The 23252-nt window shown below is 33.2% G+C and overlaps 1 protein-coding gene across 1 annotated transcript in view; it reads right to left on the bottom strand.

The window, feature by feature from the left end:
* Positions 1 to 16877: 16877 nt before the first annotated feature.
* Positions 16878 to 23252, bottom strand: part of LOC117173594 — a 38846-nt gene continuing 32471 nt past the window's right edge. Inside the window, exons 5-6 of the mRNA XM_033362236.1 lie at positions 22340 to 22508; positions 16878 to 19949 (exon numbers count right to left, since the gene is read on the bottom strand). Of these exons, the coding sequence (XP_033218127.1) occupies positions 19760 to 19949; positions 22340 to 22508 (359 nt within the window). The 3' untranslated portion in view covers positions 16878 to 19759. The remainder of the gene's footprint in view (positions 19950 to 22339; positions 22509 to 23252) is intronic.

The raw sequence follows: 23252 nt of genomic DNA, 5'->3' as shown, positions 1-23252 counted from the left end.
ATGCTGCTTCCAATTAAGACGTCTTTCAAGTTTGCCTCCTAAATATGTTATGAAGTTTTTCCATTCTATTGATTCGTTTGACATTTTAGATGGATCAATTTTAACTGGTCTTCTAATTGAGGAAAGAGTTGATTCTGACTTTGCTACGTTTATTTTTATTCTCTAGAGTTTATATGAAGCCTTGATAACTTCAAGAGCTTCGTTAAGTAGTTTAAAATTTTTTGAACTGACCAGAGGGAATTGAAAAGTAAGGTGTCGTCTGCATATAATCCAAATGAAACTTCGGGGATCTCAGGGATGTCGTTAACGTAGGTAATAAAGAATATAGGACCTAGAATGCTTCCTTGGGGTACACCCTCTCGGATGGATTTCTTTTTTGAAAGGTTGTGGCCTATTTTAACTTGAAATTTCCTGTTGCAAAAATAAGAGTATAAAAAGTTGACTTTCGATTAAAATTTAAACTAATGGTTTCGGTGAGATAAAGCATCATATGATGGGTGGAGTGACCTTTTCTAACACCATATTGTTGTGTTTTAAGGATGCTGTTTTCCTCGAAGTGGTAGTTTACGCGAGTGAGTATTATTTTTTCAAAGATTTTGCTCATGGTATTTAATAGGCTAATTGGCCTGTAGCTGTTTGGGTGATATGGATCCTTGCCTTTTTTCTGAAAAACTAGAATATGAGCTTTTTGCAGGTTTCAGCAAAGTAGCTTAGTTGAATGCAGGCATTGAAGATAAGTGCAAGGAGCAAGGACCGAGTGCTTTCTTATTTTTAGTATTAATTATGTGTTTACTTAATTCCTTATAGGTTATTTTCTTGAAATTATCGGTGTTTGGGATTTTGAGGAAGTCGGAAACAATTTTTTTCCCTTTCAGTAATGTGTTGCGGTTCACATGGCTCGTCATGTGGAGCGAAGTTACTTTCATAATTTGCAGCTATAAGATTTGCTTTGTCGGATGGAGAAAGTGCAAATGTTTGATCCGGTTTTTTGAGAAGAGGAATATTTGTTCGCGACTTCGTTAGGGCTTCAGTCGTACCATATAAAAAGTTCTCTTTCATTTGAAGTTTACCGACTTCTGCGTCCAATGTTTACATCTGTACTCCTGAACTTAATTGCTATTGCTTTACGCAGGTGATTGGTTATGTTTTTGAGAATGCAGCTTTTAGTTTTTCAATGGGTTTGGCAGAGTTTATTACAGGTATCGATAAAGTCTTCAATTTCGAGGTTGAGGGGATCGTATTTGTTAACGGTAGACATTGGGACCGAAGCGTGAATGGTAGTTTTTATACTAGAGGTGAGATTAGTTATGGCTTCGTCGATGTGAGTAGATCTTGTTTGTGTAGGTACAAAATTAACTTGAGTTTCTTGAGTGGAATTGAATGTTTGCCAATTCGCTTTTGCGAAGTGATAGCGAGGTGTGACCGGGGCCTTTTCACAATTAGTGTAAAGGCTCAAGAGAACTGGTCGATTATCTGAGTCTAGTTTATCAATGGTGAGAGTGTCGTGATTGTAGAAATTATTTTTGGCAATTGCAAATTCAATAATGTCAGATGTATGTTTGGTGTTGTGAGGGGAAAAGGTACGCGTGTCTGGTGCCGAGTCAGACAGATATTAGTTGTTTATGAATTCAAATAATTATTTTTCAAATTTGTTAGTTGATCTGCTATATCAAGCTAAGGGCCAGTTGCACCATCCTCGGTTAAGAAGTTAATCCTCGGTTTAAGCTAGTTACGCGTTCCACCACCTTTTAACGGCCGTTTAACTCGCGTTAACCACCGTTAAATCTAGCGAGTCAAGACTGGTCGGTTAGGGCGACTTAATCGTTCTTCAACCTAAAAAGTGCAGTGTCGTTGTAAAAGATGAAGTTTTTGGAAGAAGTTCTGAAGTCGTCTGATGAGAGATCACAGATAACACGAATAAAACAGAAATATAACACGAACAAAACATACATCAAAATTTAATTTTTAGTCAAGTGTGGACACGAGCGCGGCGTGAACGTTGCCTGCATTTGGCGCGCATTGTTATATTGCTTTACTTTCCACTCCACCGATAGGTAGCCAATCACGCGAATGAATTAAAGTAAAATAGGAATTATTTCGAAACGACTATCTTGTTAGCTAACCGCACCCTCCAAAAATGTGGTGTAACGTGCAATAGGATAATCTAAGCTTAACTATGGCGTTGACTTTAACCCGCCGTCAGTTAACCAATGATTTTACCGAATTTGGTGGAACCAACCGTAAGTGTTTAGCATTCAGGTCCCCTAAAGCGATTACCGAGGGTGCTAGTTTAAATATTTTTCTGTAGTCATTTTTAGTAAATTCGTGAGAGGGAGTGTGGTAGAGCACGGCGATAGCATATGGTTACCCCTGCATTTTTATTTGTATAGCCGTAGCATCCAGGACTTTAAGTTCAGGAATTATTAGTTCGTCGTGGCCAATATTTTCTTGGGTTAAGATAGCGCTGCCTCTATTACTGTTATTTTTGTATAATTTGCAGGAAGGTAGGTGAGGAGCTAAGTAGGATACAGTAGAGGTATGTAAAGTGGACACTGGGATTGGCAAGGAATACGCCCAACTGTATTTTCAGAAGGGAGACAGGAAGAAGGAGTTTAGGGATTATAGCTGGGAGTCGAGCGTGTAAATATGAGGAGAAATTTTTTCGAAGAGTGGGGAAGTAAGCTGGTTAGGGAGTGTTGGTGGGAGAAGCAGAACAGACATAGGGGTGCAAAGATGGGGGTGGAAAGGAAAAGGTATTTTAGAACGAATTGATTGCAGATGGATGCAGTAAAAAGGATGGTGCGAGGAAGGAAAGTATATACGTTGGTTCATAAGAATGGCATGGAGAAAGAAAAGAGGAGAGAGTTAGAGAGTCAAGCTTTAACGGGAACTATGTGTGGATTATGCCAAGGGAGAAAGCGCATAATTTTTGTGAGAAAGGAGAGCAAGGTAGTCAGAAACTTGTAGCGACAATGAGATGTGGTTGCATGGAGGATTTTTATAGGTTATGGCTTTCCAGAAAGAAGAGAATGTGTGAATTGTGCGGTAAGGGGGATACAAAAGTTGAGAACTGGTTGGAGGAGTGTGAAGAGGTTCATGAAAGGGGGGACAATAGGGCAGTAGCATGGGTAAAGGGGGTGTTGGGTAAGATGGAGAAGAAGAGAAGGAAGGAGGAAGAAGAATGGAGAAGGAAAGCCTGCAAACAGGAGAGGAAGTAGGTGTAAGAAAACTGTAAATATTGTAAATAGTAGATAAGTATTAGTTGAGAAAATAGCGACATGCCTGCGAGGCGAAGCGAGGAAGGCTAGGCTATAAAAATAAGCGTGTTAGATCTAAGGTGTAGATGGATGTTAATTTTTAAGAGGTAGTTCTAAGAAAATTATGTAAAAAATGTTGTAGCTCGTTTCAATAGGTTTACAAGATTTTCTTATATCCTACAAGGATGTCAATTTATTGGAGCCAATAGTTGGAAGGATTTTTAATTTGCGGACCTGGAATTTCCTTGGCGATAGGTGGTTTAGCTCGACTGCTAGTAATTCTCGGTGTTTTTGATGGTTGCACAGACTGATGGGGTGTATTCACGAGTAGGATTTACTTTTGGTGCTCTCTTCTCAGCTGAATTGTTATAGGAGCCATTTCTTGACGTGAATTAATAGGTTTTTTATTTATTGGTTAAAGGTTTTCTGGAGGCTTTTTTAACAGCTGAACAACCTCTGTAGTTAGCGGGGTGGTCCCCAGCACAGTTAGCGCAAATAACCGGCGATTCGGGATCCTTTTTGCATGTGAAACTCTGATGCGCGCCACCGCACTTTGCGCAGCGTGGCATGACGTGACACACGTCAGACATGATGGAATATTTGACACTTAAAGCACTGGTAAGTTTCCTTAGGTTTTAAATAGGGCTCGAATTTTATTTTAATATACGCAATAAATTGCAGTTTACAAAGTCCTTTTGCTTTAGGGGTATTTGTGTCTTCGCTATAAGACACGCTAACAGAATAGACGTCTGACCCGAGATTGTACACGATTAAATTTTACGGAATCTTTTAAAAGTTTATGCAGGACTGTGTAGGGCTGGTTACCGCCGTCTACAATAATATTGATTGAGGATATTTTTCCCGGTCCTTTATTAATAGAAATTCGCGTGTCAAGAAATACTTTTGTGTTAGATAGTGCGATTCTTACGACTGACGTTCTCGATGTCCTCCTGCTTACTCTGATTGAGGTGGCCGAGGATTGGACACTGCTATCACTGTGCGACGCGTTACTGGACGTTTTAGTCAGCTTTTACTTCTTACTTTTTGATTCTGCAATGGAGAAGCTGTCTTCTATTCCTATTTTGGAGCTATTTCCTGCCGGACAGGAAATTGGGTTTGAGCTCTGTAATATTGTTACATTGTTGTCACAGAGCGCACATTTTTGATAAATCAACTTGATGCGTCTGATAGACCAAAATCTATCAATCTATCATGAGAGCATCATTCAATTAATCTAATCCTATTGTAATCAAGTTACGAGAAATACTAGCATCAGCGTTGTACAGCGGCGGAATGTGGAACTAATGCTCTCAATGAGCTGCGCGGCTGAAGGCGCATTAGTAGTGAGAATTTTATTTTACTATTACACAATACAAAGGTAATATGATTTACAGCTTCCACATCTAATTGAAGTTCAAAAATTGGAAATTGTCACTAATGATGATAAAATATTTAATTGAATCAAAAAATTATTAATAGATAGCCACCCTGGCGGACTGAAGGAACCGAATGGAGCCTCTACAAAGTACCCGTAAAGACCCCATTGGGTCCCCATTCGGTTCCTTTTTAAAAAACTAGAAAAAACCAGAAAAATCAACTTTTAAATTATTGAAATTCGGATTCTACGTTAAAATTCCCTATAGAAGGTCACGGAATAATCGCAAAAGTTTTTTTTTTTGCAACGATGAAAAGTTTTAAAAAGTACAAGACTGCTACACTTCAAACGAGTCGCCTGTAAGTAGCAGTCAACAGGCGTTATACGTCTTTTTTTTTTTTAACTTTTTACCGTTGCAAAAAAACTATTGCGATTATTCCGTGACCTTCTACAGGGAATTTCAACTTAGAATCCGAATTTCAACAATTTAAAAGCTGATTTTGCTGTTCTTTCGAGTTTTTTAAAAAGAAACCGAATGGGGACACAATGGGGTCTTTACGGGTACTCTGTAGAGGCTCCATTCGGTCCGCCAGGGGAGTAATGGTAAATTATAGCAATAAGAAAATAATTAAATTATTGTATAAATTCAACTGCATCAAAGCAAATAGTTATAACAATAATAGACTGCAGAAAGTGAGACGATGGTCGTGAGGGCTAAAGCGTAGGCTTTAGACCCACTCCGTCGGCTTGCGGGTTCGATTTCTAACTCGCACTCCGGAAGATTCTCGGCGGCCCATGCGATGAACACTAGCGTAGTGGGACCGGTACTTCTAGAGAAACAGATTTTCTCTAAGTACTTAAAGCTGTTGCTCTTGATGATTGGGAGCCCACCTTAAACTGTAGGTAAAACTCAATACAAAGTATATCAATGAATTATAGAATGTGATAAATGGTTATTTATAAAAATCGGTGTGATTCTTCGAAAGAACTGAAACCTGATAAGCAGAAAATCGCACACTTCATGCTTGAACAATTCGCTTAATTTCTACTTCCCAGCAAAGATGAACCCGACGTATTTTATTTCAATCTGTAAAGTTATCTTTCCAGGCAAAATACTTATAGTGCTGATTTTTTATTTAGATGACGTAGAAGCAATTCTTAAGAGAAACTTTGGAAGAAAATGATCAAATTATTATGCTTCGAAGCCCTAGCCAACGTAAGGTTGGTTAAACAAAAATTTGTTTTAAAAAATTTGTAGATACATTTTTTTATTTTCTCTATTTAAAATCAATTATGATTCGTAAGCACATGAAAATTTAAGCATTAAATGATTTCATTTCTAATCACAATATTATAAAAAATATTGAAGAGAGCATTTTTTAACGCAATTTTTTTTTGGTAAATCATGTTACAGGTACGTCAGTTGTAATGATCCAATAAGGAAGTGTGTTACCAACTCGATTTTTTTTATCAACATTGCATCCAAGTAAATGTTTATATTTTTTTGTAATATTTGGTTTAAATCCTAAACTAAATATTTATATGCCTGAACTATAAGAACCTTCATTGTGATTACTATATTATTATTACTATTATTATTGTGCTTGTCTTCTAAGGCACTGCTGTTAAAACCTATTGTACTAAACCTTGACATTTTAAAACTCCGGTGAAACGCAGAGGCCATACACAGGTCTTACAGGTGGGCTTAAAATTATTACATGAATTTTATCAACTCGCGGTTGCATTCGACTTTATTAGAAGTACACGCATTTGCCTGCCAGGTCTTTTGGATAGGGGATTGGAAAACTGCAGAAAACCACCTCCCGTGTTCATTGGGTTTTTCGAACAGCTCGAATTTCCTACGAACAGTCCCTGAAAATTTCCAAACTTGAATATAAAAAGGGAACATTTTTATTTGTGAGATTTAATTTATATTTATATTTATTTATAACTTCGTACAACTCTGAGGATAGGCATCCTCGAACAGCTGACTCGACTCGACAGTTTTTAAACATAAACCAAAAGTGCGTTAACACACGCAGTCGTAGAGGTTAAACAAACTAGGTATTATGAAACTTCTAGCGACTCATCCGACAAACTCAAACCACACATACGCGTGAACCTATGCACCGCGCGTGCGGGTGAGAGTGCGTGCGGGCCACGTGAAGACGAACCTACTTCCTAGTTTCCAGATTTATCAGGCAAGCTCGTGAGTGCTCTGTGAAACTCGTCCCAATCACTCATAATATTTTTACGGAAAAAAGTGAAGAACGGTTTTAGACTTGTCATATCGAATTCGTCAATTCTTTCTCAAAATTCGCAGATTATTTACGAAGAGACATCAATATCCGATACACATCGGATTAAATCGTACACAAATCAAATGCACTCAATCATCTTCAGCGTGAAACCTCCCACTCTAAATTAATTAAAAAGCAGCATACGTCGCAGATGGTCACCCATCCGTGTGCGATCCACGCTCGAAATGGCTTGATTTCTGGACTCTTCTCGAGTCGAGATTCACCTCGACTTAATATCGCTTTTTTTTCTAAGAAAAAAATAAGATTGTTAAAATATCTAATTTTGACTTTATTATTGCTTAAATAATCAAGTCTACAAAATTAAATAAAAAATGATTATACTGACCATTGATTTAAAAAAACTCAAAACATTTACTCATTTTGGAAATTTTGCGACTTTTTTGCATCAAGTTTGACCCTGGGTCACAATCTAGGGGAAAAATTGTAAAAAATTGTAACGATTTAGAAGAATACAATGAAAACTTTTTAAATGAGCCCGAGAACCTTATAAAATGATAATTATTTCCAGAGTTATTCCAATTTTTCTAAAACACCATAAGTTGACGTTTTTTGCATTCTCTTTTTATAATTTGAATGGGGCGCACAGTGGGGTGAAAAAAGTTTTACTGGACAAATTAGTCTAAAGCTTTCAAATGTAATCCAATTTGAGCATGCTTTTTTCAAATTAGAGTTGAATAAATTTCACAGAGCCCATTTTTCTGCCATTACTTATATTTATGTAAGAAATCATGGAATCAGTAAATACTCTTTTTACAAATAATATTCAGCAGGTTAAAACATTTAAACAATTTTTTCATTAGTAAATTAATTAGTGAAAGTGCTACACGTCTAGATCTAAAATACTTGGAAACTTTATTTTTCAGTTTTTCTGTTTGGGATATAATTAAAAATAATGCTCAGTTACCAGTTTTCTTAAATACAAAGTAATTGTTAATTTAATAAGGCTCTGAAGATTTCGTTCCTATAACAAAGTTGTTCGAAAATTTATTGGCAATAAATAATATGTACGATTTCTCAAATAACTGATAAAAATTATGCATTATACAAATAAATTTGATAAACAAATATAAAGTTTCGTCAATATTTAACTGGCAAGTTTTGTTTTTTTGACAGAATCAATCTTAAATTATCTAAGAAAATCTTTGCATTATTTTTATGTATCAACTAACAATAATTTTTAATTTTTAAACCATTTTACAACTCAATTCACAGATTGACTACTTGCCAATAAATATATGTTTTTTTGTTACGAAATCTACTGCCGATGACTCATGGAAAGCCTTATTTATTAGAAGACTTTGTAAAGCAACAATATTTGTTATTTATTTTAATATATTTTATAAAAAAATATACACTTTTGTCAGTTTTCAACCAGCAGGGGTACTTTTCTTAACGGAATTATGTCCAAATAACTTGTAGCCATATACCTTTATTAAGTTATTTTATCTGTGTGTCACGATTGTTATTTTATAAACAATTTTACTAAAAAATCCGCGATTTCGTCATTTATGAAAAGTGACCAACCGTTTCTTTAAACAATTTAAATTTTACTATCGATAGTGCCTTTAATTGTCGTGCATTTGTTTCTGGATATGGCAGTCTTTCAATCTCCCATGTGGAAATCAGCCCAACTTAGCCCAACTTGGGGCTAAGGGCAATTGGGCGCCAATTGGGCCCCAACCGCGCAGCCCAATTAACCAAAAGTTAAATTAATTCACAAATTATTTTAATTAAATAATTACGTAGATGCAATCCAACCCAAATCTTGAAACATTACCAATTATTCCGAATTTGTAACTAACAAAACTTATGTTGATAAAGCCAGTGAGTTAATTATGTTGATAAAGCCAGTGAGTTAATTAACACGTTATTTTAATAAAATGAGTAAGTGAATGCAATCTCATCGAAATCCTGGAACGTTTCCAATTATTCCGAATTTTTAATCATTAAAACTTATGTTGATAAAGCCGATTTAGTGTTTGATTTCTTAATTGTGCTTACATTGGGCATACCCATAGAACGTCCATAGTGGGCATCATAAATTACCCAGTGGGCACAAAATTTGACGACGTCTTTACGACATCGTTACGACATCTTCACGACAACTTTACGACATCCTATGTCCATGTCGTTACAGTGTCTTTACGATATAATAAAGACATCGTCAGATCATAAGACATATTTACGATATCGTAAAGACGACTTAACGAAATGGACATAGGATGTCGTAAAGACGTCGCCAAATTTTATGCCCACTGGGTAATTGACAGATTATTTTAATCATAAGAGTCAGTGGATGCAATCCCAGCCAAATCCTGAAACTATTCCAGTTATTCCGAAATTTGAATTGTCAAAACTTATGTAGATAAAGCCGACTAGTGCTTGATTTTTTACTTAATTAGGCTTAAATTGGGCTCACCCGTAAAATGCCCAAAGTAAGTACTATTGCAGCAAACGAGTCTGGTCGCACAAAATGTAAGTCCAGTTATATCGATAGAGGGCAGTAGAGAGATAAAATGTCGGTTGTGGTCAGCTGCTGTTTACTTCGGTAAAGTTATTGTAAACTGTATCCGTTTAGGAATAAATAAATAAATGGAGATAATTCTGATAAAAAACGGCTTACGAATAATGAATTAGGCATACGGGTATAAAAATAATGAGCGATTCGAGCAGAATCTAGCAGTCATATTTCATTCATATCAATGAAAATAATTCTTAATCTGTAAAATTACATAGTAAAATAATTGTTTTCGAATATTGCTTGTTTAATATATTTTGTTGGAAAATGTTAAAGTACACTAATTTCCTGAAACTTTTTTTTCTCTCATCCTTAAAAAGAACTTCTGACCGTTAAATATTTTTCATACAATAACATTTTTCGTTTAACATTGCGGTAAATGTATAATATATTTTACATATTATATTTTTAATATGCTTAAAATAATGAAACTGTTTCCGAATTAGACATACGCTTTAAATTAAAATCGATCTTTCTTAACAAAAAAAAATCAAAGAGATCAGCAGAGTATAGTAACATTTTCAAGTGAAACAACAATTAATAAACATTTTTTGTAAACTAAGTATTTTATAATTTTGAACTGTGATCAGCGCAATCACTGATAATACTAGAAGCACTGGTGGGACCAGTCGGGCTACTAAGGGCAACAAAATGGCGCTGCCCTGGCGATAATAGACGAAATCATGGCGCTGTCCTGGCAATATAAATACTGTTCGAAATATTAAAGGTGGAAGCCAGTTCAGTCAATGAATACAAGACTGTAGATCAGTCCAATTATCAAAGGAAAAGTCAGTCCAGCTACAAAAGACAATGTAATGGGACTGCCCTGGCAATGTGAAGATTTTTCAAAATAATCAAGGCAAAAGACATTCCGGACTACCAAAGATATTTTGTAGTTCAGATAATTGAGACAAGACTATAGGTCAGTCCAACCAAAAAAAGGCAAGACATGTTATTAGTCTAGTCATTTAAGACAGGACTATAAATCAGTCCAACTAACAAAGGCAAGACATGTTATTAGTCCAGTCGGCTAAGACAACACTATAAATCAGTCCAACCAACAAAATCAATAACATTTCTTGTCTTTGTTGGTTGGACTGATTTAAAGTATTGTCTTAACAGACTGGACTAATAACATGTCTTGACTATATTAGTGGGACTGACCTATGGCCTTGTCTTAATTATCTGGACTACAAAATATCTTTGGTAGTCCAGAATGTATTTTGCCTTAATTATTTGGATAAATCTTCACATTGCCAGGGCAGTCCCATTACATTGCCTTTAGTAGCTGGACTGGATTTTCCTTTGATGCCAGGACACCGTCATGATTTCGCCTATTATTACCAGGACAGCGCCATTTTGTTGCCATTATTAGCTGGACTGGTCTTACCAGAGTTTCTAGTATTGTCAGTGATTGTGCTGATCACAGTTTATTGAAAAATCTGCAATTCATCTTCAAGTTTCAAGCGGGACACCACCAGCGAATCTATTATTAGTTTGGCTGGTGGTCATACTTTTCGTATTCAGCCCCACCTATCTCGAAAACCTTTGATTTTTGGACTAGTACCCATCAGAAATATTTGATTAGGAGGCTTCGAACTATATTATATTTGGCCAGGGCCGAATTTTAATGTAAATTGTGCGGGGTCCTTTAATCGCAGTTGACCTTGAAGTCTTGTGAACTGAGATACGGTACATTGATGAACCTAAGGTTTGATTCCAAAGGGTCCAGTGTTAGTTCATTTAACCATGGTTCATTCAGCGTTGCCTTTACAATAATTAGTCTTGATGCGAATTTCCAACGAGGAAATTTTCATAAATTTTATCTTCTCCAAAACTGAAATGGGTTGAACCAATTCACTCGAAGTTTGTTTTGAATTGGTGCTTTGTGAATCATCCCATTCAAGGGGCGGTGGACGCTGTTACTATTGTTAATCCGTATATGAAATGTGAGCAGATATCTTTAATTTTTAGATTTATCAGTAACTGAGAACAGACTAAACATCCAATTAAGGGTTGTTTCTACAGGGTGCAATGTACGCCGAACTATCCACAAGGCGCACAGGGCTTCCGAGTAGATACGATTAAATTTTGGTCTATTGGGTTCAAAAGGAGAAATTACAAACTTCAATTTGAGACATTTTAGAAGGTTCTAGGACTCCGGGTTTAATGCCCACGGTTATCTAAAGATGGGTAAAAATGTCTTTTTTGGGGGGTTTCAACAGCTATTTTCTCAAAAATTTCCTCGAACTTTTGAGGCCAGATTCGTGTGCAGGGTGTGAAAATCTATTGAAAACACCTAGTCACTTCCCATTAGCAGAGCGAAAGTTGAAATTTGTAGACCAGTGTTTTGTTGAAGGAGCGAAGTATTTAGAAAACGAAATGGCTAATGTATGCATTTATTTATTAAATATGTTCATAGCATTAGAAATGAAGTCTCCAAGTATTTTTTATTTTGACGTAACACTTTTGCTCATTAATTTGATAGTATAAAAATAAACAAATTGGTTTATATGTTGTAACCTGCTGGATACTATTTGTAAGGAGAGTATTTACGGATTCCATGATGTTTTACATAAATATAAGTAGTTGTAAAAAATGGGATTTGAAAAAAGGAAAAAATATAAAATCTGCCAGAAATACTTTTTTTCGCAGGTGAAAAGCCCGATTTTTGTAAACTTAGAACGTATAAGTGCAGAAAAGTGGCCTTTTGGGAAAAACAAAACGCGGCTAAAGAAAATTTTGCAAACGCTTAAAATGTCTTCAATTTAAAGCGAAGACACTTGCAATTGTACTGATAGCATGAAATTTTTTTCTTTATATAAAAATCAGGACAAAGGTGCAACAAATAAAAATCGTTCAAACAATTTGAGCGTAACTTCCTCAAAGAAGAAAAAATTTAATAATAAGTGACATAGTTCAAGCATCTGGTTTTTTAAACTAAAACTGTTAAAATTAAAATGAGAAAATGTGTACCACTTTAAAATAAACAAAAATTTGATAAATTGTAGCATTTCCACTCCTCTATAATATATATTTATTGTAGAATAAAACAAGGTTACTATCTTTAAAAAAATTAGAACTTACTATATTAAAAACTAACATTTAAACAAGTTTCTTGAGAATCTATTTTATGTTATAGAAGATTAATTAAAAAATTTACAATTATAAATTTCGGAAACAAAAAGATTAAGAAAGCAACGAGGAGGAAGTACACAATGATAGCTCAGATGGTTAATGCGTTGGTAATAGTTGTAAGGTTAGGTAGTTCTAGGCAGGGTTCGAATCCGCAACTAGTGTAATTTTTCAAAGAGTTTAGGCGTGCGATCATATTGTAACTTGTCACAAAGCTCCCTCCTTTTTTATAACTTATCACCGACAATGTGGTTAGCGTAATCAAGGCCGAATCCAGAAACTCAATTTTGTGGGAGCGATTCGAAAAGTTATGAAAAAGCCTCCTTGGTAATCTGCGTGCGTGGATTATATTTGCTGATACTATATGCGATTCAAGAAACTTTGGAGGGGGCATCGCCCCTATCGCCCCACCACTGATCCGCGATCGAGCGCAATTGTAGTGCATCGGGCTTCGAGTTTTCAGCTATGGGTTCAATTCTCCGAGTCAAAGTATATTTTTACTGAAGCTCACGCGTTACGTTTCCAACACTCAACAGTCACCTTTCCTTTTCCTTCCTGTTCCTCTCTGTGCAAATTATGTATTAATAAACATAAAAAATTTGCATTATATAATAATAATTTCAAAAATAATTGTTTTCGTTGAAGAATGCTTATGGGATTTTCAGAGGCTATCACTATAATTTCAGATCACCGAACTTTGAATTTTAAGTGACAGTCGATTAGACTTCCAAGCTCTGTCTGAGTGAATACAAAGTACTCGCATTCTAACTTTTTCGTCACTTCCAAACAGATTTTCTATCAGTTTTTTGGTTTAATTCTGTTGGAAGTGACATGCTTTTCAGATAATGAGTCACTATTTTCTTGAATACGACAGGTTGTGATTTTTAATTGACTTTCTTCTGCATCCAAAATTAAAACAAAGAGTCACTGGATTTTTAAGCAACTGTTTTATCCGTGAAACTGGGTGTTTTTTCATAGAAATAGCAATTTGGATTTGTTTTTAAGGAAGATTCCGCGTCTTCTGTCAATTTTTTCTTAAGAACATGTTTGTAAAAATTCTACTTTACAATTACTATAGTACAATTAGCCAGCTGGCTTTGTCTATTAAATGGGAACAGTGAATCAAGTGGTTATTCGGTCCCGTAAAGCTGTAACGGTACATTACACTCATCGGAATTCTCAGTACGGTCCATTCAGTCGCACAGGCTCGGTCTCAACTCTCAATCGATGTATGTAGGCTTGTAGGTTTTAAATAAGCGGGGCAATAGAGAATCAGAATCCGCAACAAGAATCCTATCAGAAACTAGAGACAACCGTTCATATTAATATTATTCTCTAATATCATTCGGACTCTTCATTTAAACACCTTTGTCAATTTAAAAATTTAGCAATTTCGCTTAAGTGTTTTCAAATCATACCAATTTCTTCCAAATTTGATCGCCTTCAATTATTATGTGCCAATTTATAAGATTTTCATAGCAAAGCCAATTTCCACTTCATCCAAACCGACACGAACAAACTTTAACTGGTTCCTACCACAAAGCAACCATTTTTAACTTCTTGTTTAATCCTTAAACAAGTTTTGAATTAATTGCTAAATGTTTTAAAATAGCTGCTATTGTTCTTCAGTACTGAACCAGTTTCAAAGTGTAGAGGCAATTTGTAAACTTCTTTCGTAAAACTTAGAAATGTTGAATTGATATAAGGATTTTTTTTAAATCCAATGGTGTTTTACTAATTGTGTAAAAATAAACTTTGTTTTATGACAACTGAATGCAATATGAAGAAAAACCAGGGTTGTTAGCTCTAATGCTCGGAAACCGGAACTTTATTTGATCCTAGAGAGACATACAGATCCTAGATAATGAAAATAATTTACATATTATAGCATGCTCGACAAAAAAAGCAGGATGAAAATAGTTTTTAAAAAATTCTGAATAGTGCCACGTAAGCCCAAACTGGTTAAAAGCAGTGCCAAAAAGTTTAAACTGGTTTTAAACTACGCCAAACAAGTTTTGACCGGTTCCAAGTCCAGCATTTGATTTGTTTCTAAAGAAAGTTAAAACAGTGTTAAATTTGTTTTGAACAGCTTGAACCTAGAGTTTTGATTTGCTTTTTGACTTTCTTTTGCAACTTTCATCTAATTGAAACAATTCTCGAAACAGTTTTTTCTACTGTCAAATATTTCTAAATAAATTTTGAGCCAATCTTAAACTAATAATTATTCCTTTTTAATTCTTGTTGGTTTTAATTAAAAGCTTTTATTACTTAAACTGGTTTCAAGAAGTCTCGGAACAAGTTCAAATTAGTTTTAACCAACTTTCAAGTATTGATTTAGGTTCAAGCAAAATTGAACTGGTCTCAAATTGTTAAAACTAGTAAATGACAGTTTCAATTACTAATTGTTCCTGATGTTATTTTCCTAGGTCCACTCCCTTATGAAAAAGAAGACTGGTAAGTATTGGATTCAACACTTTTTCGCGAATAAGTATTAGGAATCTAATACTTCTTCGCGAAAAAGGTACTAAATCCAATACTTCTTTTTCATAACGGCTGGTATGTATTAATACTATTAAAGTATTAACATATTTGTAGTCTGTTAAAAGATGATCTTTTAGCTACGCTGGCATTCAAGCCCAGGTCTTCAGATGAAATCTCGATGAAACTATGTAATTTTTTATATCAGTAGATGACTCCAAACCTTATGATTTAAATTCAAATTGTTCATCGAGTTTTCTTGTAGGGGTATGTGAAAAATGAATCCCATGCTTTCCGTAGCTTAATGATAAGATCAACCCAGAAATTTGAAAACCTGAGTTCGAATCCCAGTGAAGCTAAGAAAGAATTTTTTCCAGAATAAAAATATATAAATGCTTTAAAAGTATACATACAAGTAAACCGAGAAAAATAACATCAGGAACAATACATATCTATCACTTTGTTAAGAAACTATAACAGCAAGAAAAGAAATTCTTGAATGAATTTAAAATGGGTTCCAACAGACTTAAGCGCGTCTTTTGAACTCGTACTGAATGACCTTAATAAAACTTCTAAGCCTATTTGGAACAGTTATGAATTTCTTTTTAGTGAATTTTTAGGATGAAGTTGTTTAGAATACTATTTTCAAAACATTTTTAAACAGCATTAACTTTATTTATGAATGATTGCAGCGAGCATGTAGATTATTTTTGCTACCGTTATCAGAGTTAATTTAGCGGTCATACAAAATTACCGTGAGAAGCGCTTCGGGCCACTGAATAAGTGAATATCCGGAATCCTGAATCTGAAACGACTCTGGGACTCTGGCACTCTGGGTCAAGGGCCTTCACGATTCACGGCGGTCTTCTTATTTTGCATAATCACGAGACGGAAGCAACCAACCTCGTGATTCTCGTTTATCGCCTCCCTCGAAACCAATTAACGGTAGTTAGGTTCGATAGCATCAGAAATTATATTCTGAGATATCCATATTGCATTTAAAATGGAAGTTATGACAATAACATTTTTTCACAAAATAATTCAAAACGTTGAGATGAACGAAGTGTCAAAACTGTAACTCTCAAGTTTTCGAGGGATAAATTTGAAAATTTTCAACTTTTTCGAAAAATTTTTTTAGTTTTAACCTTAAGAATATAACATTTTTTAATTTGCGACGGCTATCAACTTTACACGTTCCTATGAAGTTCGCGTGACAGGACATGCGTGTATGATTAAAAAAATTAATAATCTTTTAATAATATTATGCAAAAAGCTAAGAATATTTCAAATTATAGGCAAAATTACTATTTTTACGATTTTCTTTATTTCGACTTCTGCGTTTCAGAACACTTTTTCATTTTGTAGTATGATAAATCGAATTTCAACTATACTAAGATCTTTACAAGTATAAAATTAACAATTTTCATTTGCACTATGAATAGTTTAAATAATTATTTTTGAGTTTTGTCCAAAAATAAAAATGCAACGTCAAAGATATTGCAGCGTGACCACGCAAAAAACTTGTGTACCAGACTTTAAATTGATTTTTAAAATGCTCAAATTTAAAATTCATTTTACTATCGATCTTTATCTTTTTCAACTCAATGTAAGTGATTATGTGAACCTCGAATATTTAAAAAATTGTGACAATGTTACCTATCAATTTTTTACTGAAAAACTTTACTGACATAATTTTAGAAATATTTATTATTTAAAGAAAGACTTGAAAATTACTAGGACTTGAAGAGGTCAAGTTTTTAGCAATCACGCTTATAAAATGTATAAGCTTTCGATATTAATTTACTGTTAATTTATTATCAATCATTTCGTAAAAAATACATCAGTTCTATATACAGGGTAAAATACATACCAAGGCACATCGACATACTTTTTATTACTTTTCTTAATTCGAATGACCCTATTCTCTAAAATCGACTTAAAAAATAAAAATACAATTTTTTTTACTCGATGTTTGATTTTAGCTAGTAACACTTCAATGATTCGCTGAAGATAATAATTATTATCACTTAAAGAACGCATACTTTCTTTTCTATTTCCATATTCCATTACCTTAACAATATTTATACAATGTCGTGTCTTTACTCTCACATAAAAAATATTTAAGAACAATCAGCTTGCATAAATTCACGAAGGTTTTTTATAACATGTCAAAAATAATGTTTTTAATATCCAAACAGGATCTATCTTTATTATATATTTTTTTCATTAGGTTTCAGTAATTATAAAAGTTCTAAACTACGAAACCTTTATCTACATAATAATTTAAATATTGCTTTCAGATTGTAACTAATGTCATTAAATTAATCATTTGCTTATTTATTTATGGAAATTAAATATTCATTTTATTAGTCTATATCAGGATACATTTGATCCTATCCCCCCTTCCCCTATACACATTTTATCTACACAAGTTTTGTACAAGATCCCGAAAATCCTCTGAAATTTCTAAATATTACTATTAAATCTTTTATTTATTTTTCAATGACATATTTGGGCTTAAAGAATTTCTCAAATTTTATGCTTTTCAATTTGAAGGCATTCAAAATTGCACTTTTAAATTTGAATTATTTAGTTTATAAATCGGTGTTTCCAAATTTGGATTATTAAAAATTTAGACATTTCGGAATTCGAATAGTTTCCAATTTTAGCATGAAATTTAAATTCTTTGAACAATTTATAATTTGGGTAAATATTAAATGTAAATTGTTATACAGTTTACCATTTCCAAATTGAACGCTTCAAATTAAAATACTTGCGAATTTTTAAACGCATACAATATTATTGAACGATTTCACATTTGTATATGTATTTAAATTTGAACCCTTTCAATTTAATCTTTTTTTAATTTTAAAGTTGCAAAATTTCGGTCGTCTCACATAAAAATAAAATATAAATAAAGTAATTGAAATCTGCTTTGAAATTAGAATCATTTTTAAATAGAAAAGTTTCATTTTCAAATTTTGAACGGATTTAAAGAAGAAGAAGACTTTAATTTAGACTTCCAAATTAACAAATTTCCCAATATAATGACTTTAAGAACAAGCATTTTTTAAGTTATAATACTTTTAAAATTGAAATTGTATTTTAGATTGCCTCATAATTCGAATACATTTTAAAACGCGTCCAAATTTAAGAAATTTTTAGAATTGTCTACAAATTAAACATCAACACACAAATTGGCATCTCTGAAAATTGAACGTTACTAAATTCGAATTGAGTTCAAATTAAACGATAACAAATTTTTCACTTCCAAAATGTGAACACTTCCAAACAAAAATTAACTTCAAACTCTATTTGAACCTTCTCAAATTTAGGCGCATCCAAATTAGAATTGGGTTCAATTTGAACACTACAAATGTGGCTCCTCCAGTATTTGAGCACATCAAAATTTGAGCCTTTTAAATCAAAATTGTTCTCTTTCAAATTCAAATATCTCGAATTCGTTCATTAATTGAGATCATTGAGAAATCTCACTGATTCAAATTAAGATAGTGTGTTTAAATTCCTTCAATTGAACCTTTTGAAATTTGAAATATTTTAGTTTTTTTTTTGTTCTCTTTAAATTCTGACCCTTTTAAATGAAATTATTCAAATCCTTTGTTTTTTAGAATGCATTGAGAACTAAAAAATTGAATAAATGATTAAACTCATATTTTTCAAAAATCACCTTCACAGAATGGTGTTAGTTTACTAACTCAAATAAGAAATACAATCAAAATTAAACATGTTGCTTCCAGGATGCTCGTAAACTTCAAAATTTCCAAATGTAAATTCCTCCAAATTGAAATCGTTTTTAAGCCCTTTTCAATGAGACCCTTTAAAGAGTGAACTCAATTTAAACATGCAAATTGTAAATTGAAAATGAAATGAAGAATATAAATAAAAATGAGCTGAGGATTGAGAGATCTCGTCTCTCGAGATCTTGCATACAAGAGCGATGAGCAATTTTCACTCAGACTCAAGATTTAAAAAAACTCAACACGTGCACGAGATTTCAAGTGCATTTAATAAGCTGACATAAAACGGACTCATAGAGCTATCAAGGGGATTATCGAGGAACACCTCAGCCCCACGAGTCAGGGCATTTGATCGAAACCGGCTCAAATGCGAACGAGTCGAGTTTAAACTATCAAGTCTCGTGAACTTGATCGAATTCCAAGACCGGATTCTACGAAACCCCAGAGCTTCTTGCTTCACTTCTTGATTCTTGACAATTTTTCTTTTTCTTCTTATCCTGGCGCGCGCCCCCTTGCCTTCAGGACGAAACCTATTCGCTTCTGGCTCCAGGATTCATCTTCCGTGGTCCAAAAAGTACTAACAAAAATGTCAGTCTCGAGAGGAAGGAATTTATGACGAAAAACTTAATAATACTTCCTTGACTCTTAGCCCGTCTTACATTTTAGGGCTTTTAAATGAAAATTAAATTAATTTGAAGCGTTTCTGAATTTGAAACTTTCTCCAAATTAGGCATGTTTTTCAAAGATTGAATATTCTTTTAAAAACGCTTTTCGAGAAGTTGTCAAATTCGGATCGTTTCAAAATTAAAAAAACATTCCAATAAATAAAAGGTTTAGTACTAAAAGGATCAGCAGAAGTTTCCTTTTCACGTTTGTGGCAAAACGAATTTCCTTTATATTTTCCTTCTTTTTGATTGTTAAAAACTAGGCACAACTGGTGGATCGGTGACTGGATTAACTGAATTTTTTGGTTTGCAGACGCAACCGCTTTCAACTAGAACGTAATCCTGGCCAGTTAGTGTTACGGGGCCCAATGGAATAACCAAAAAAAGATATGGCACATATGTTTGTGTGCACTCCCCGCGGATCAGGTCGCATTCCTTTGATCTGAAACAGAATAAACAAATTTCGTAAACCATTCATTTATATATAGTCTCATATTTATTATCAGACAATTATATAAAAGGTCGAAAAAAAGATAAAGCTTACAATCTAGTTTTTTATTATTAAATGTTGATACGTGCTCCATATTCTGAAAACGTTTTTTTTTCGATCTTTACTAGTTCCTTAATATTTATTTTATAATTATTATCATAACAAATAATACCAATAGCACCTTGTCAATTACCTAATTTTTTCTCTAGCGTCAATCTACATTTCTGATAATAATTCTAAAACTGCTAATGATTTTTTTCATGGCTATTGGCTCATTCTAAAGCTAAAATTGTTTAGTTTTTTTATTGGCCATGTTTTAATTTTTCTATATTTCTCTAGGACATGGAGTGAGCTGTTTCAATATTGAAGTTCAATAATTAGTTTAAAAAAAATGAAATTACGCTTGTCTTCTGTCATCTGGAAATTAAATACCCTCAAATTAGAAATACATCTGAAAATGAAAATACCTCTGAAAATGATTTTAATGTGAATGATTCAAAACTTAAAAACTCAAGACTTTTCCAAATTTATTTATTTGAAATGCGAATGTCTTCAAATTCGTGTAAAGTGCACTCAAATTTTAAATGATTTTGAGCGTCATCTTTTTTCGAAAACTGAACGCTTTCAAGTAGACGATTTCAAATTTAAGGGGTAACATCTATATATAAGGGGCTGTTTTTGAAGGTCATTTTTAAGATTTTTTTCTAAAGAGATATAATATTCGAATCAAAATACCAGAAGACAAGTTTATTACACATATTATAGGGAACACAAATTAATTTGTTAGAATTATTCAAAAACAAAATGGCGCCTTTAGCGGACCCAGAGTACAGCTACTTTTTTTCAAAGACCTCCACGGCCACCAACTTTCTGTCACCAATATTTGCCTGAGACAAAGAAATAAATTTTTTTCTTAAAGATGGAATGAAAAGCTAATGTCTCACGTATGATTTTTCAAAAATATCAATTTTTCACAAAGTTATGCATTTTTGAAAAAAAAAAATTGTTAAAAAAAATCGCCGAAAAACTTTTATAAAAAAAAGTTTTCATTTTATCGAAAAAATCGTACGTGAGACGTTGGATAATAATGATTTAAAGATTCTTTCAAAATTTCAAATTAATTGGATAAAAACTGACAGAGTAATGGTGGTGGCCGATTGAAAAAAGTGGTTTCGAGAAAAACGCGTTTAAAGTTTAAAAACTGCCTGACCGCACACTGGGGGGCCATGCGCTCGACAGCTGGAGCTCGGTGAAAAAATTTTTTTTTGAGAAATCGTTTCGAAACATTGTTTTTGACATAATTACGTACCAATTTAGCTTAAAAAAATCGATTTTTTGAAATTTTTACATAGATGTTACCCATTAAATTTATGAATTAAATTGTTGTTATGAATTTAGATTCATAAAATTATAATGTTTTTGAATTAAAATTCACTCACAAACTTTAAACCTGCTTTTTTAAGAGGTTTTAAGGTTAATTTCTATTAAAATTCAGTGCTGGAAAATTGCAAGTGTTTGAATTAAAATTCTTTTAAAGATAAAATCCTAATATTAATACCTTCACATTTGAATTATTCAAAATTTAACAGCTTTCGAAAATTATGATTTAAGATTAACTTTTTTTCTTAATTTTGTCGCATTGATATTGAAATGTTCGAAAACTAAACACCTTTAAATTTTGTTATTTTATAGAATTTCCGTTTAATTTATAGTTTGTCTTCGTCGGATCCTTTACATAATTCTTGTTTCACGTTTTTTGTTCCAAAAATATTTGAATATTCCGAAACTGAATGCATTCTAAATGATATTTAAACTTGATCACTTTGAAATTACAATGCAACAAAACTTGTTGGGTGATTTTAAAAGTAATCTTTATTTTAATATTTTCCCTATTTTTCTTATCAATAAAATGTTAAGCTTTCAAGCTTGAATAATGATTTTTATCATACAATTTATTTATTTCAATTTTAGGTCATATGTATTCTCAAATCCAATTCGTTCCACTGCACCACTTCGGGATGCACGATTTAGTCTGAAGAAAGTTCTATTATATTTTTGTATTATACAATCCCGTTTGAGGTCTTGACCTTTACCTTTGACTGGACCTTATAGGAAAAAACATATAGAACAATCGCCCTAATTTTCTTCGGCTCGGAAAATAATTGATCACAATCAAGCTTTAATTTTATTCTGACTTGTAATAAACTATTGATATCTCAAAATACAACTCATACAAGATAAAAATATAAACTTGCTTTAAAATGTTACGTTTTATAAGTATGCATATTTATTTTTTGTTTTAAGGAGCAGCCGGATTAAAAAATATATATATATATACTCACTCGCAAACTTCAAAAACGACTTGTTGAAGAAGGTCTGGGAATTTTTGAACGATCGTTACGGGTTGTCCGCTGGTCAAACTGACACCATACATTGGTGCTGTTGTGTTGTATCTGGTTTTACATAATCTAGCTGGCGATCCGCAAGTTTCTTTTGTTGAAAATGCACGAGCTGTAAGAAATTAGGCATAAAATAACTTTAATTAAAAAGAAAGAATGAAAAATTATTGTAAATCATTTGATATTTGATCGATTACAAAAACAGTATAATTGAAGCAATTTTAAATCCAATAAATTTGAATTTAAATGCTTATTTTAGAAGGTTTCTAAATTAGAAATCGGCACCAATCCAACGCTTACAAAATTGCCCCTTCTGAAATGTATAAAAGCTTACAAAATCTGAAATATGAACGTTTACAAATTCGGCACCTCTGAAATTTAGACGCTTTAAAGTTTGAATTGGGTTCTAAGTTAATACTTTGAAATTAGAATCTTCAAATGGACCACGCTTAGCAATCTGGCCCGCCTGAAATTTAAACGCTTTTTAATTTGAAATCACTCAAATTTCAACAAATTTAAATCTGAATTTGGCACCTTTGAAAGAGAAATATTTCCAAGGTTAGGTGCTGTTATAAATTAAGACTATTAGGCTCAACTTGGTTTCTGACTAATTCGGCCCCTCTGAAATTTTACCGCTTTTAAAAATGTACTTTTAAATTATTAAAAATTGATTAGAACGTTCTTGATTCCTACAATTCAAATCTTCTAAAGCCGGTCCTGGTAGTCACATTACTAAACGGCACCGTTTTACTCAGACAGTCAATACAGTTATGTATCGTCTCTTGTACTCGTAACGGAATTGAAATACCCAAGGCATTCAGGATTTGAGAGTAAATCTCTTATACCAAACGCTATA

This window comes from Belonocnema kinseyi, chromosome 1, assembly GCF_010883055.1.
Source record: "Belonocnema kinseyi isolate 2016_QV_RU_SX_M_011 chromosome 1, B_treatae_v1, whole genome shotgun sequence".
In the NCBI taxonomy this organism is placed as follows: domain Eukaryota; kingdom Metazoa; phylum Arthropoda; class Insecta; order Hymenoptera; family Cynipidae; genus Belonocnema; species Belonocnema kinseyi.
Note: the sequence above shows the minus strand (reverse complement) of the source record. Positions and strands in the feature narration are given on the sequence as shown.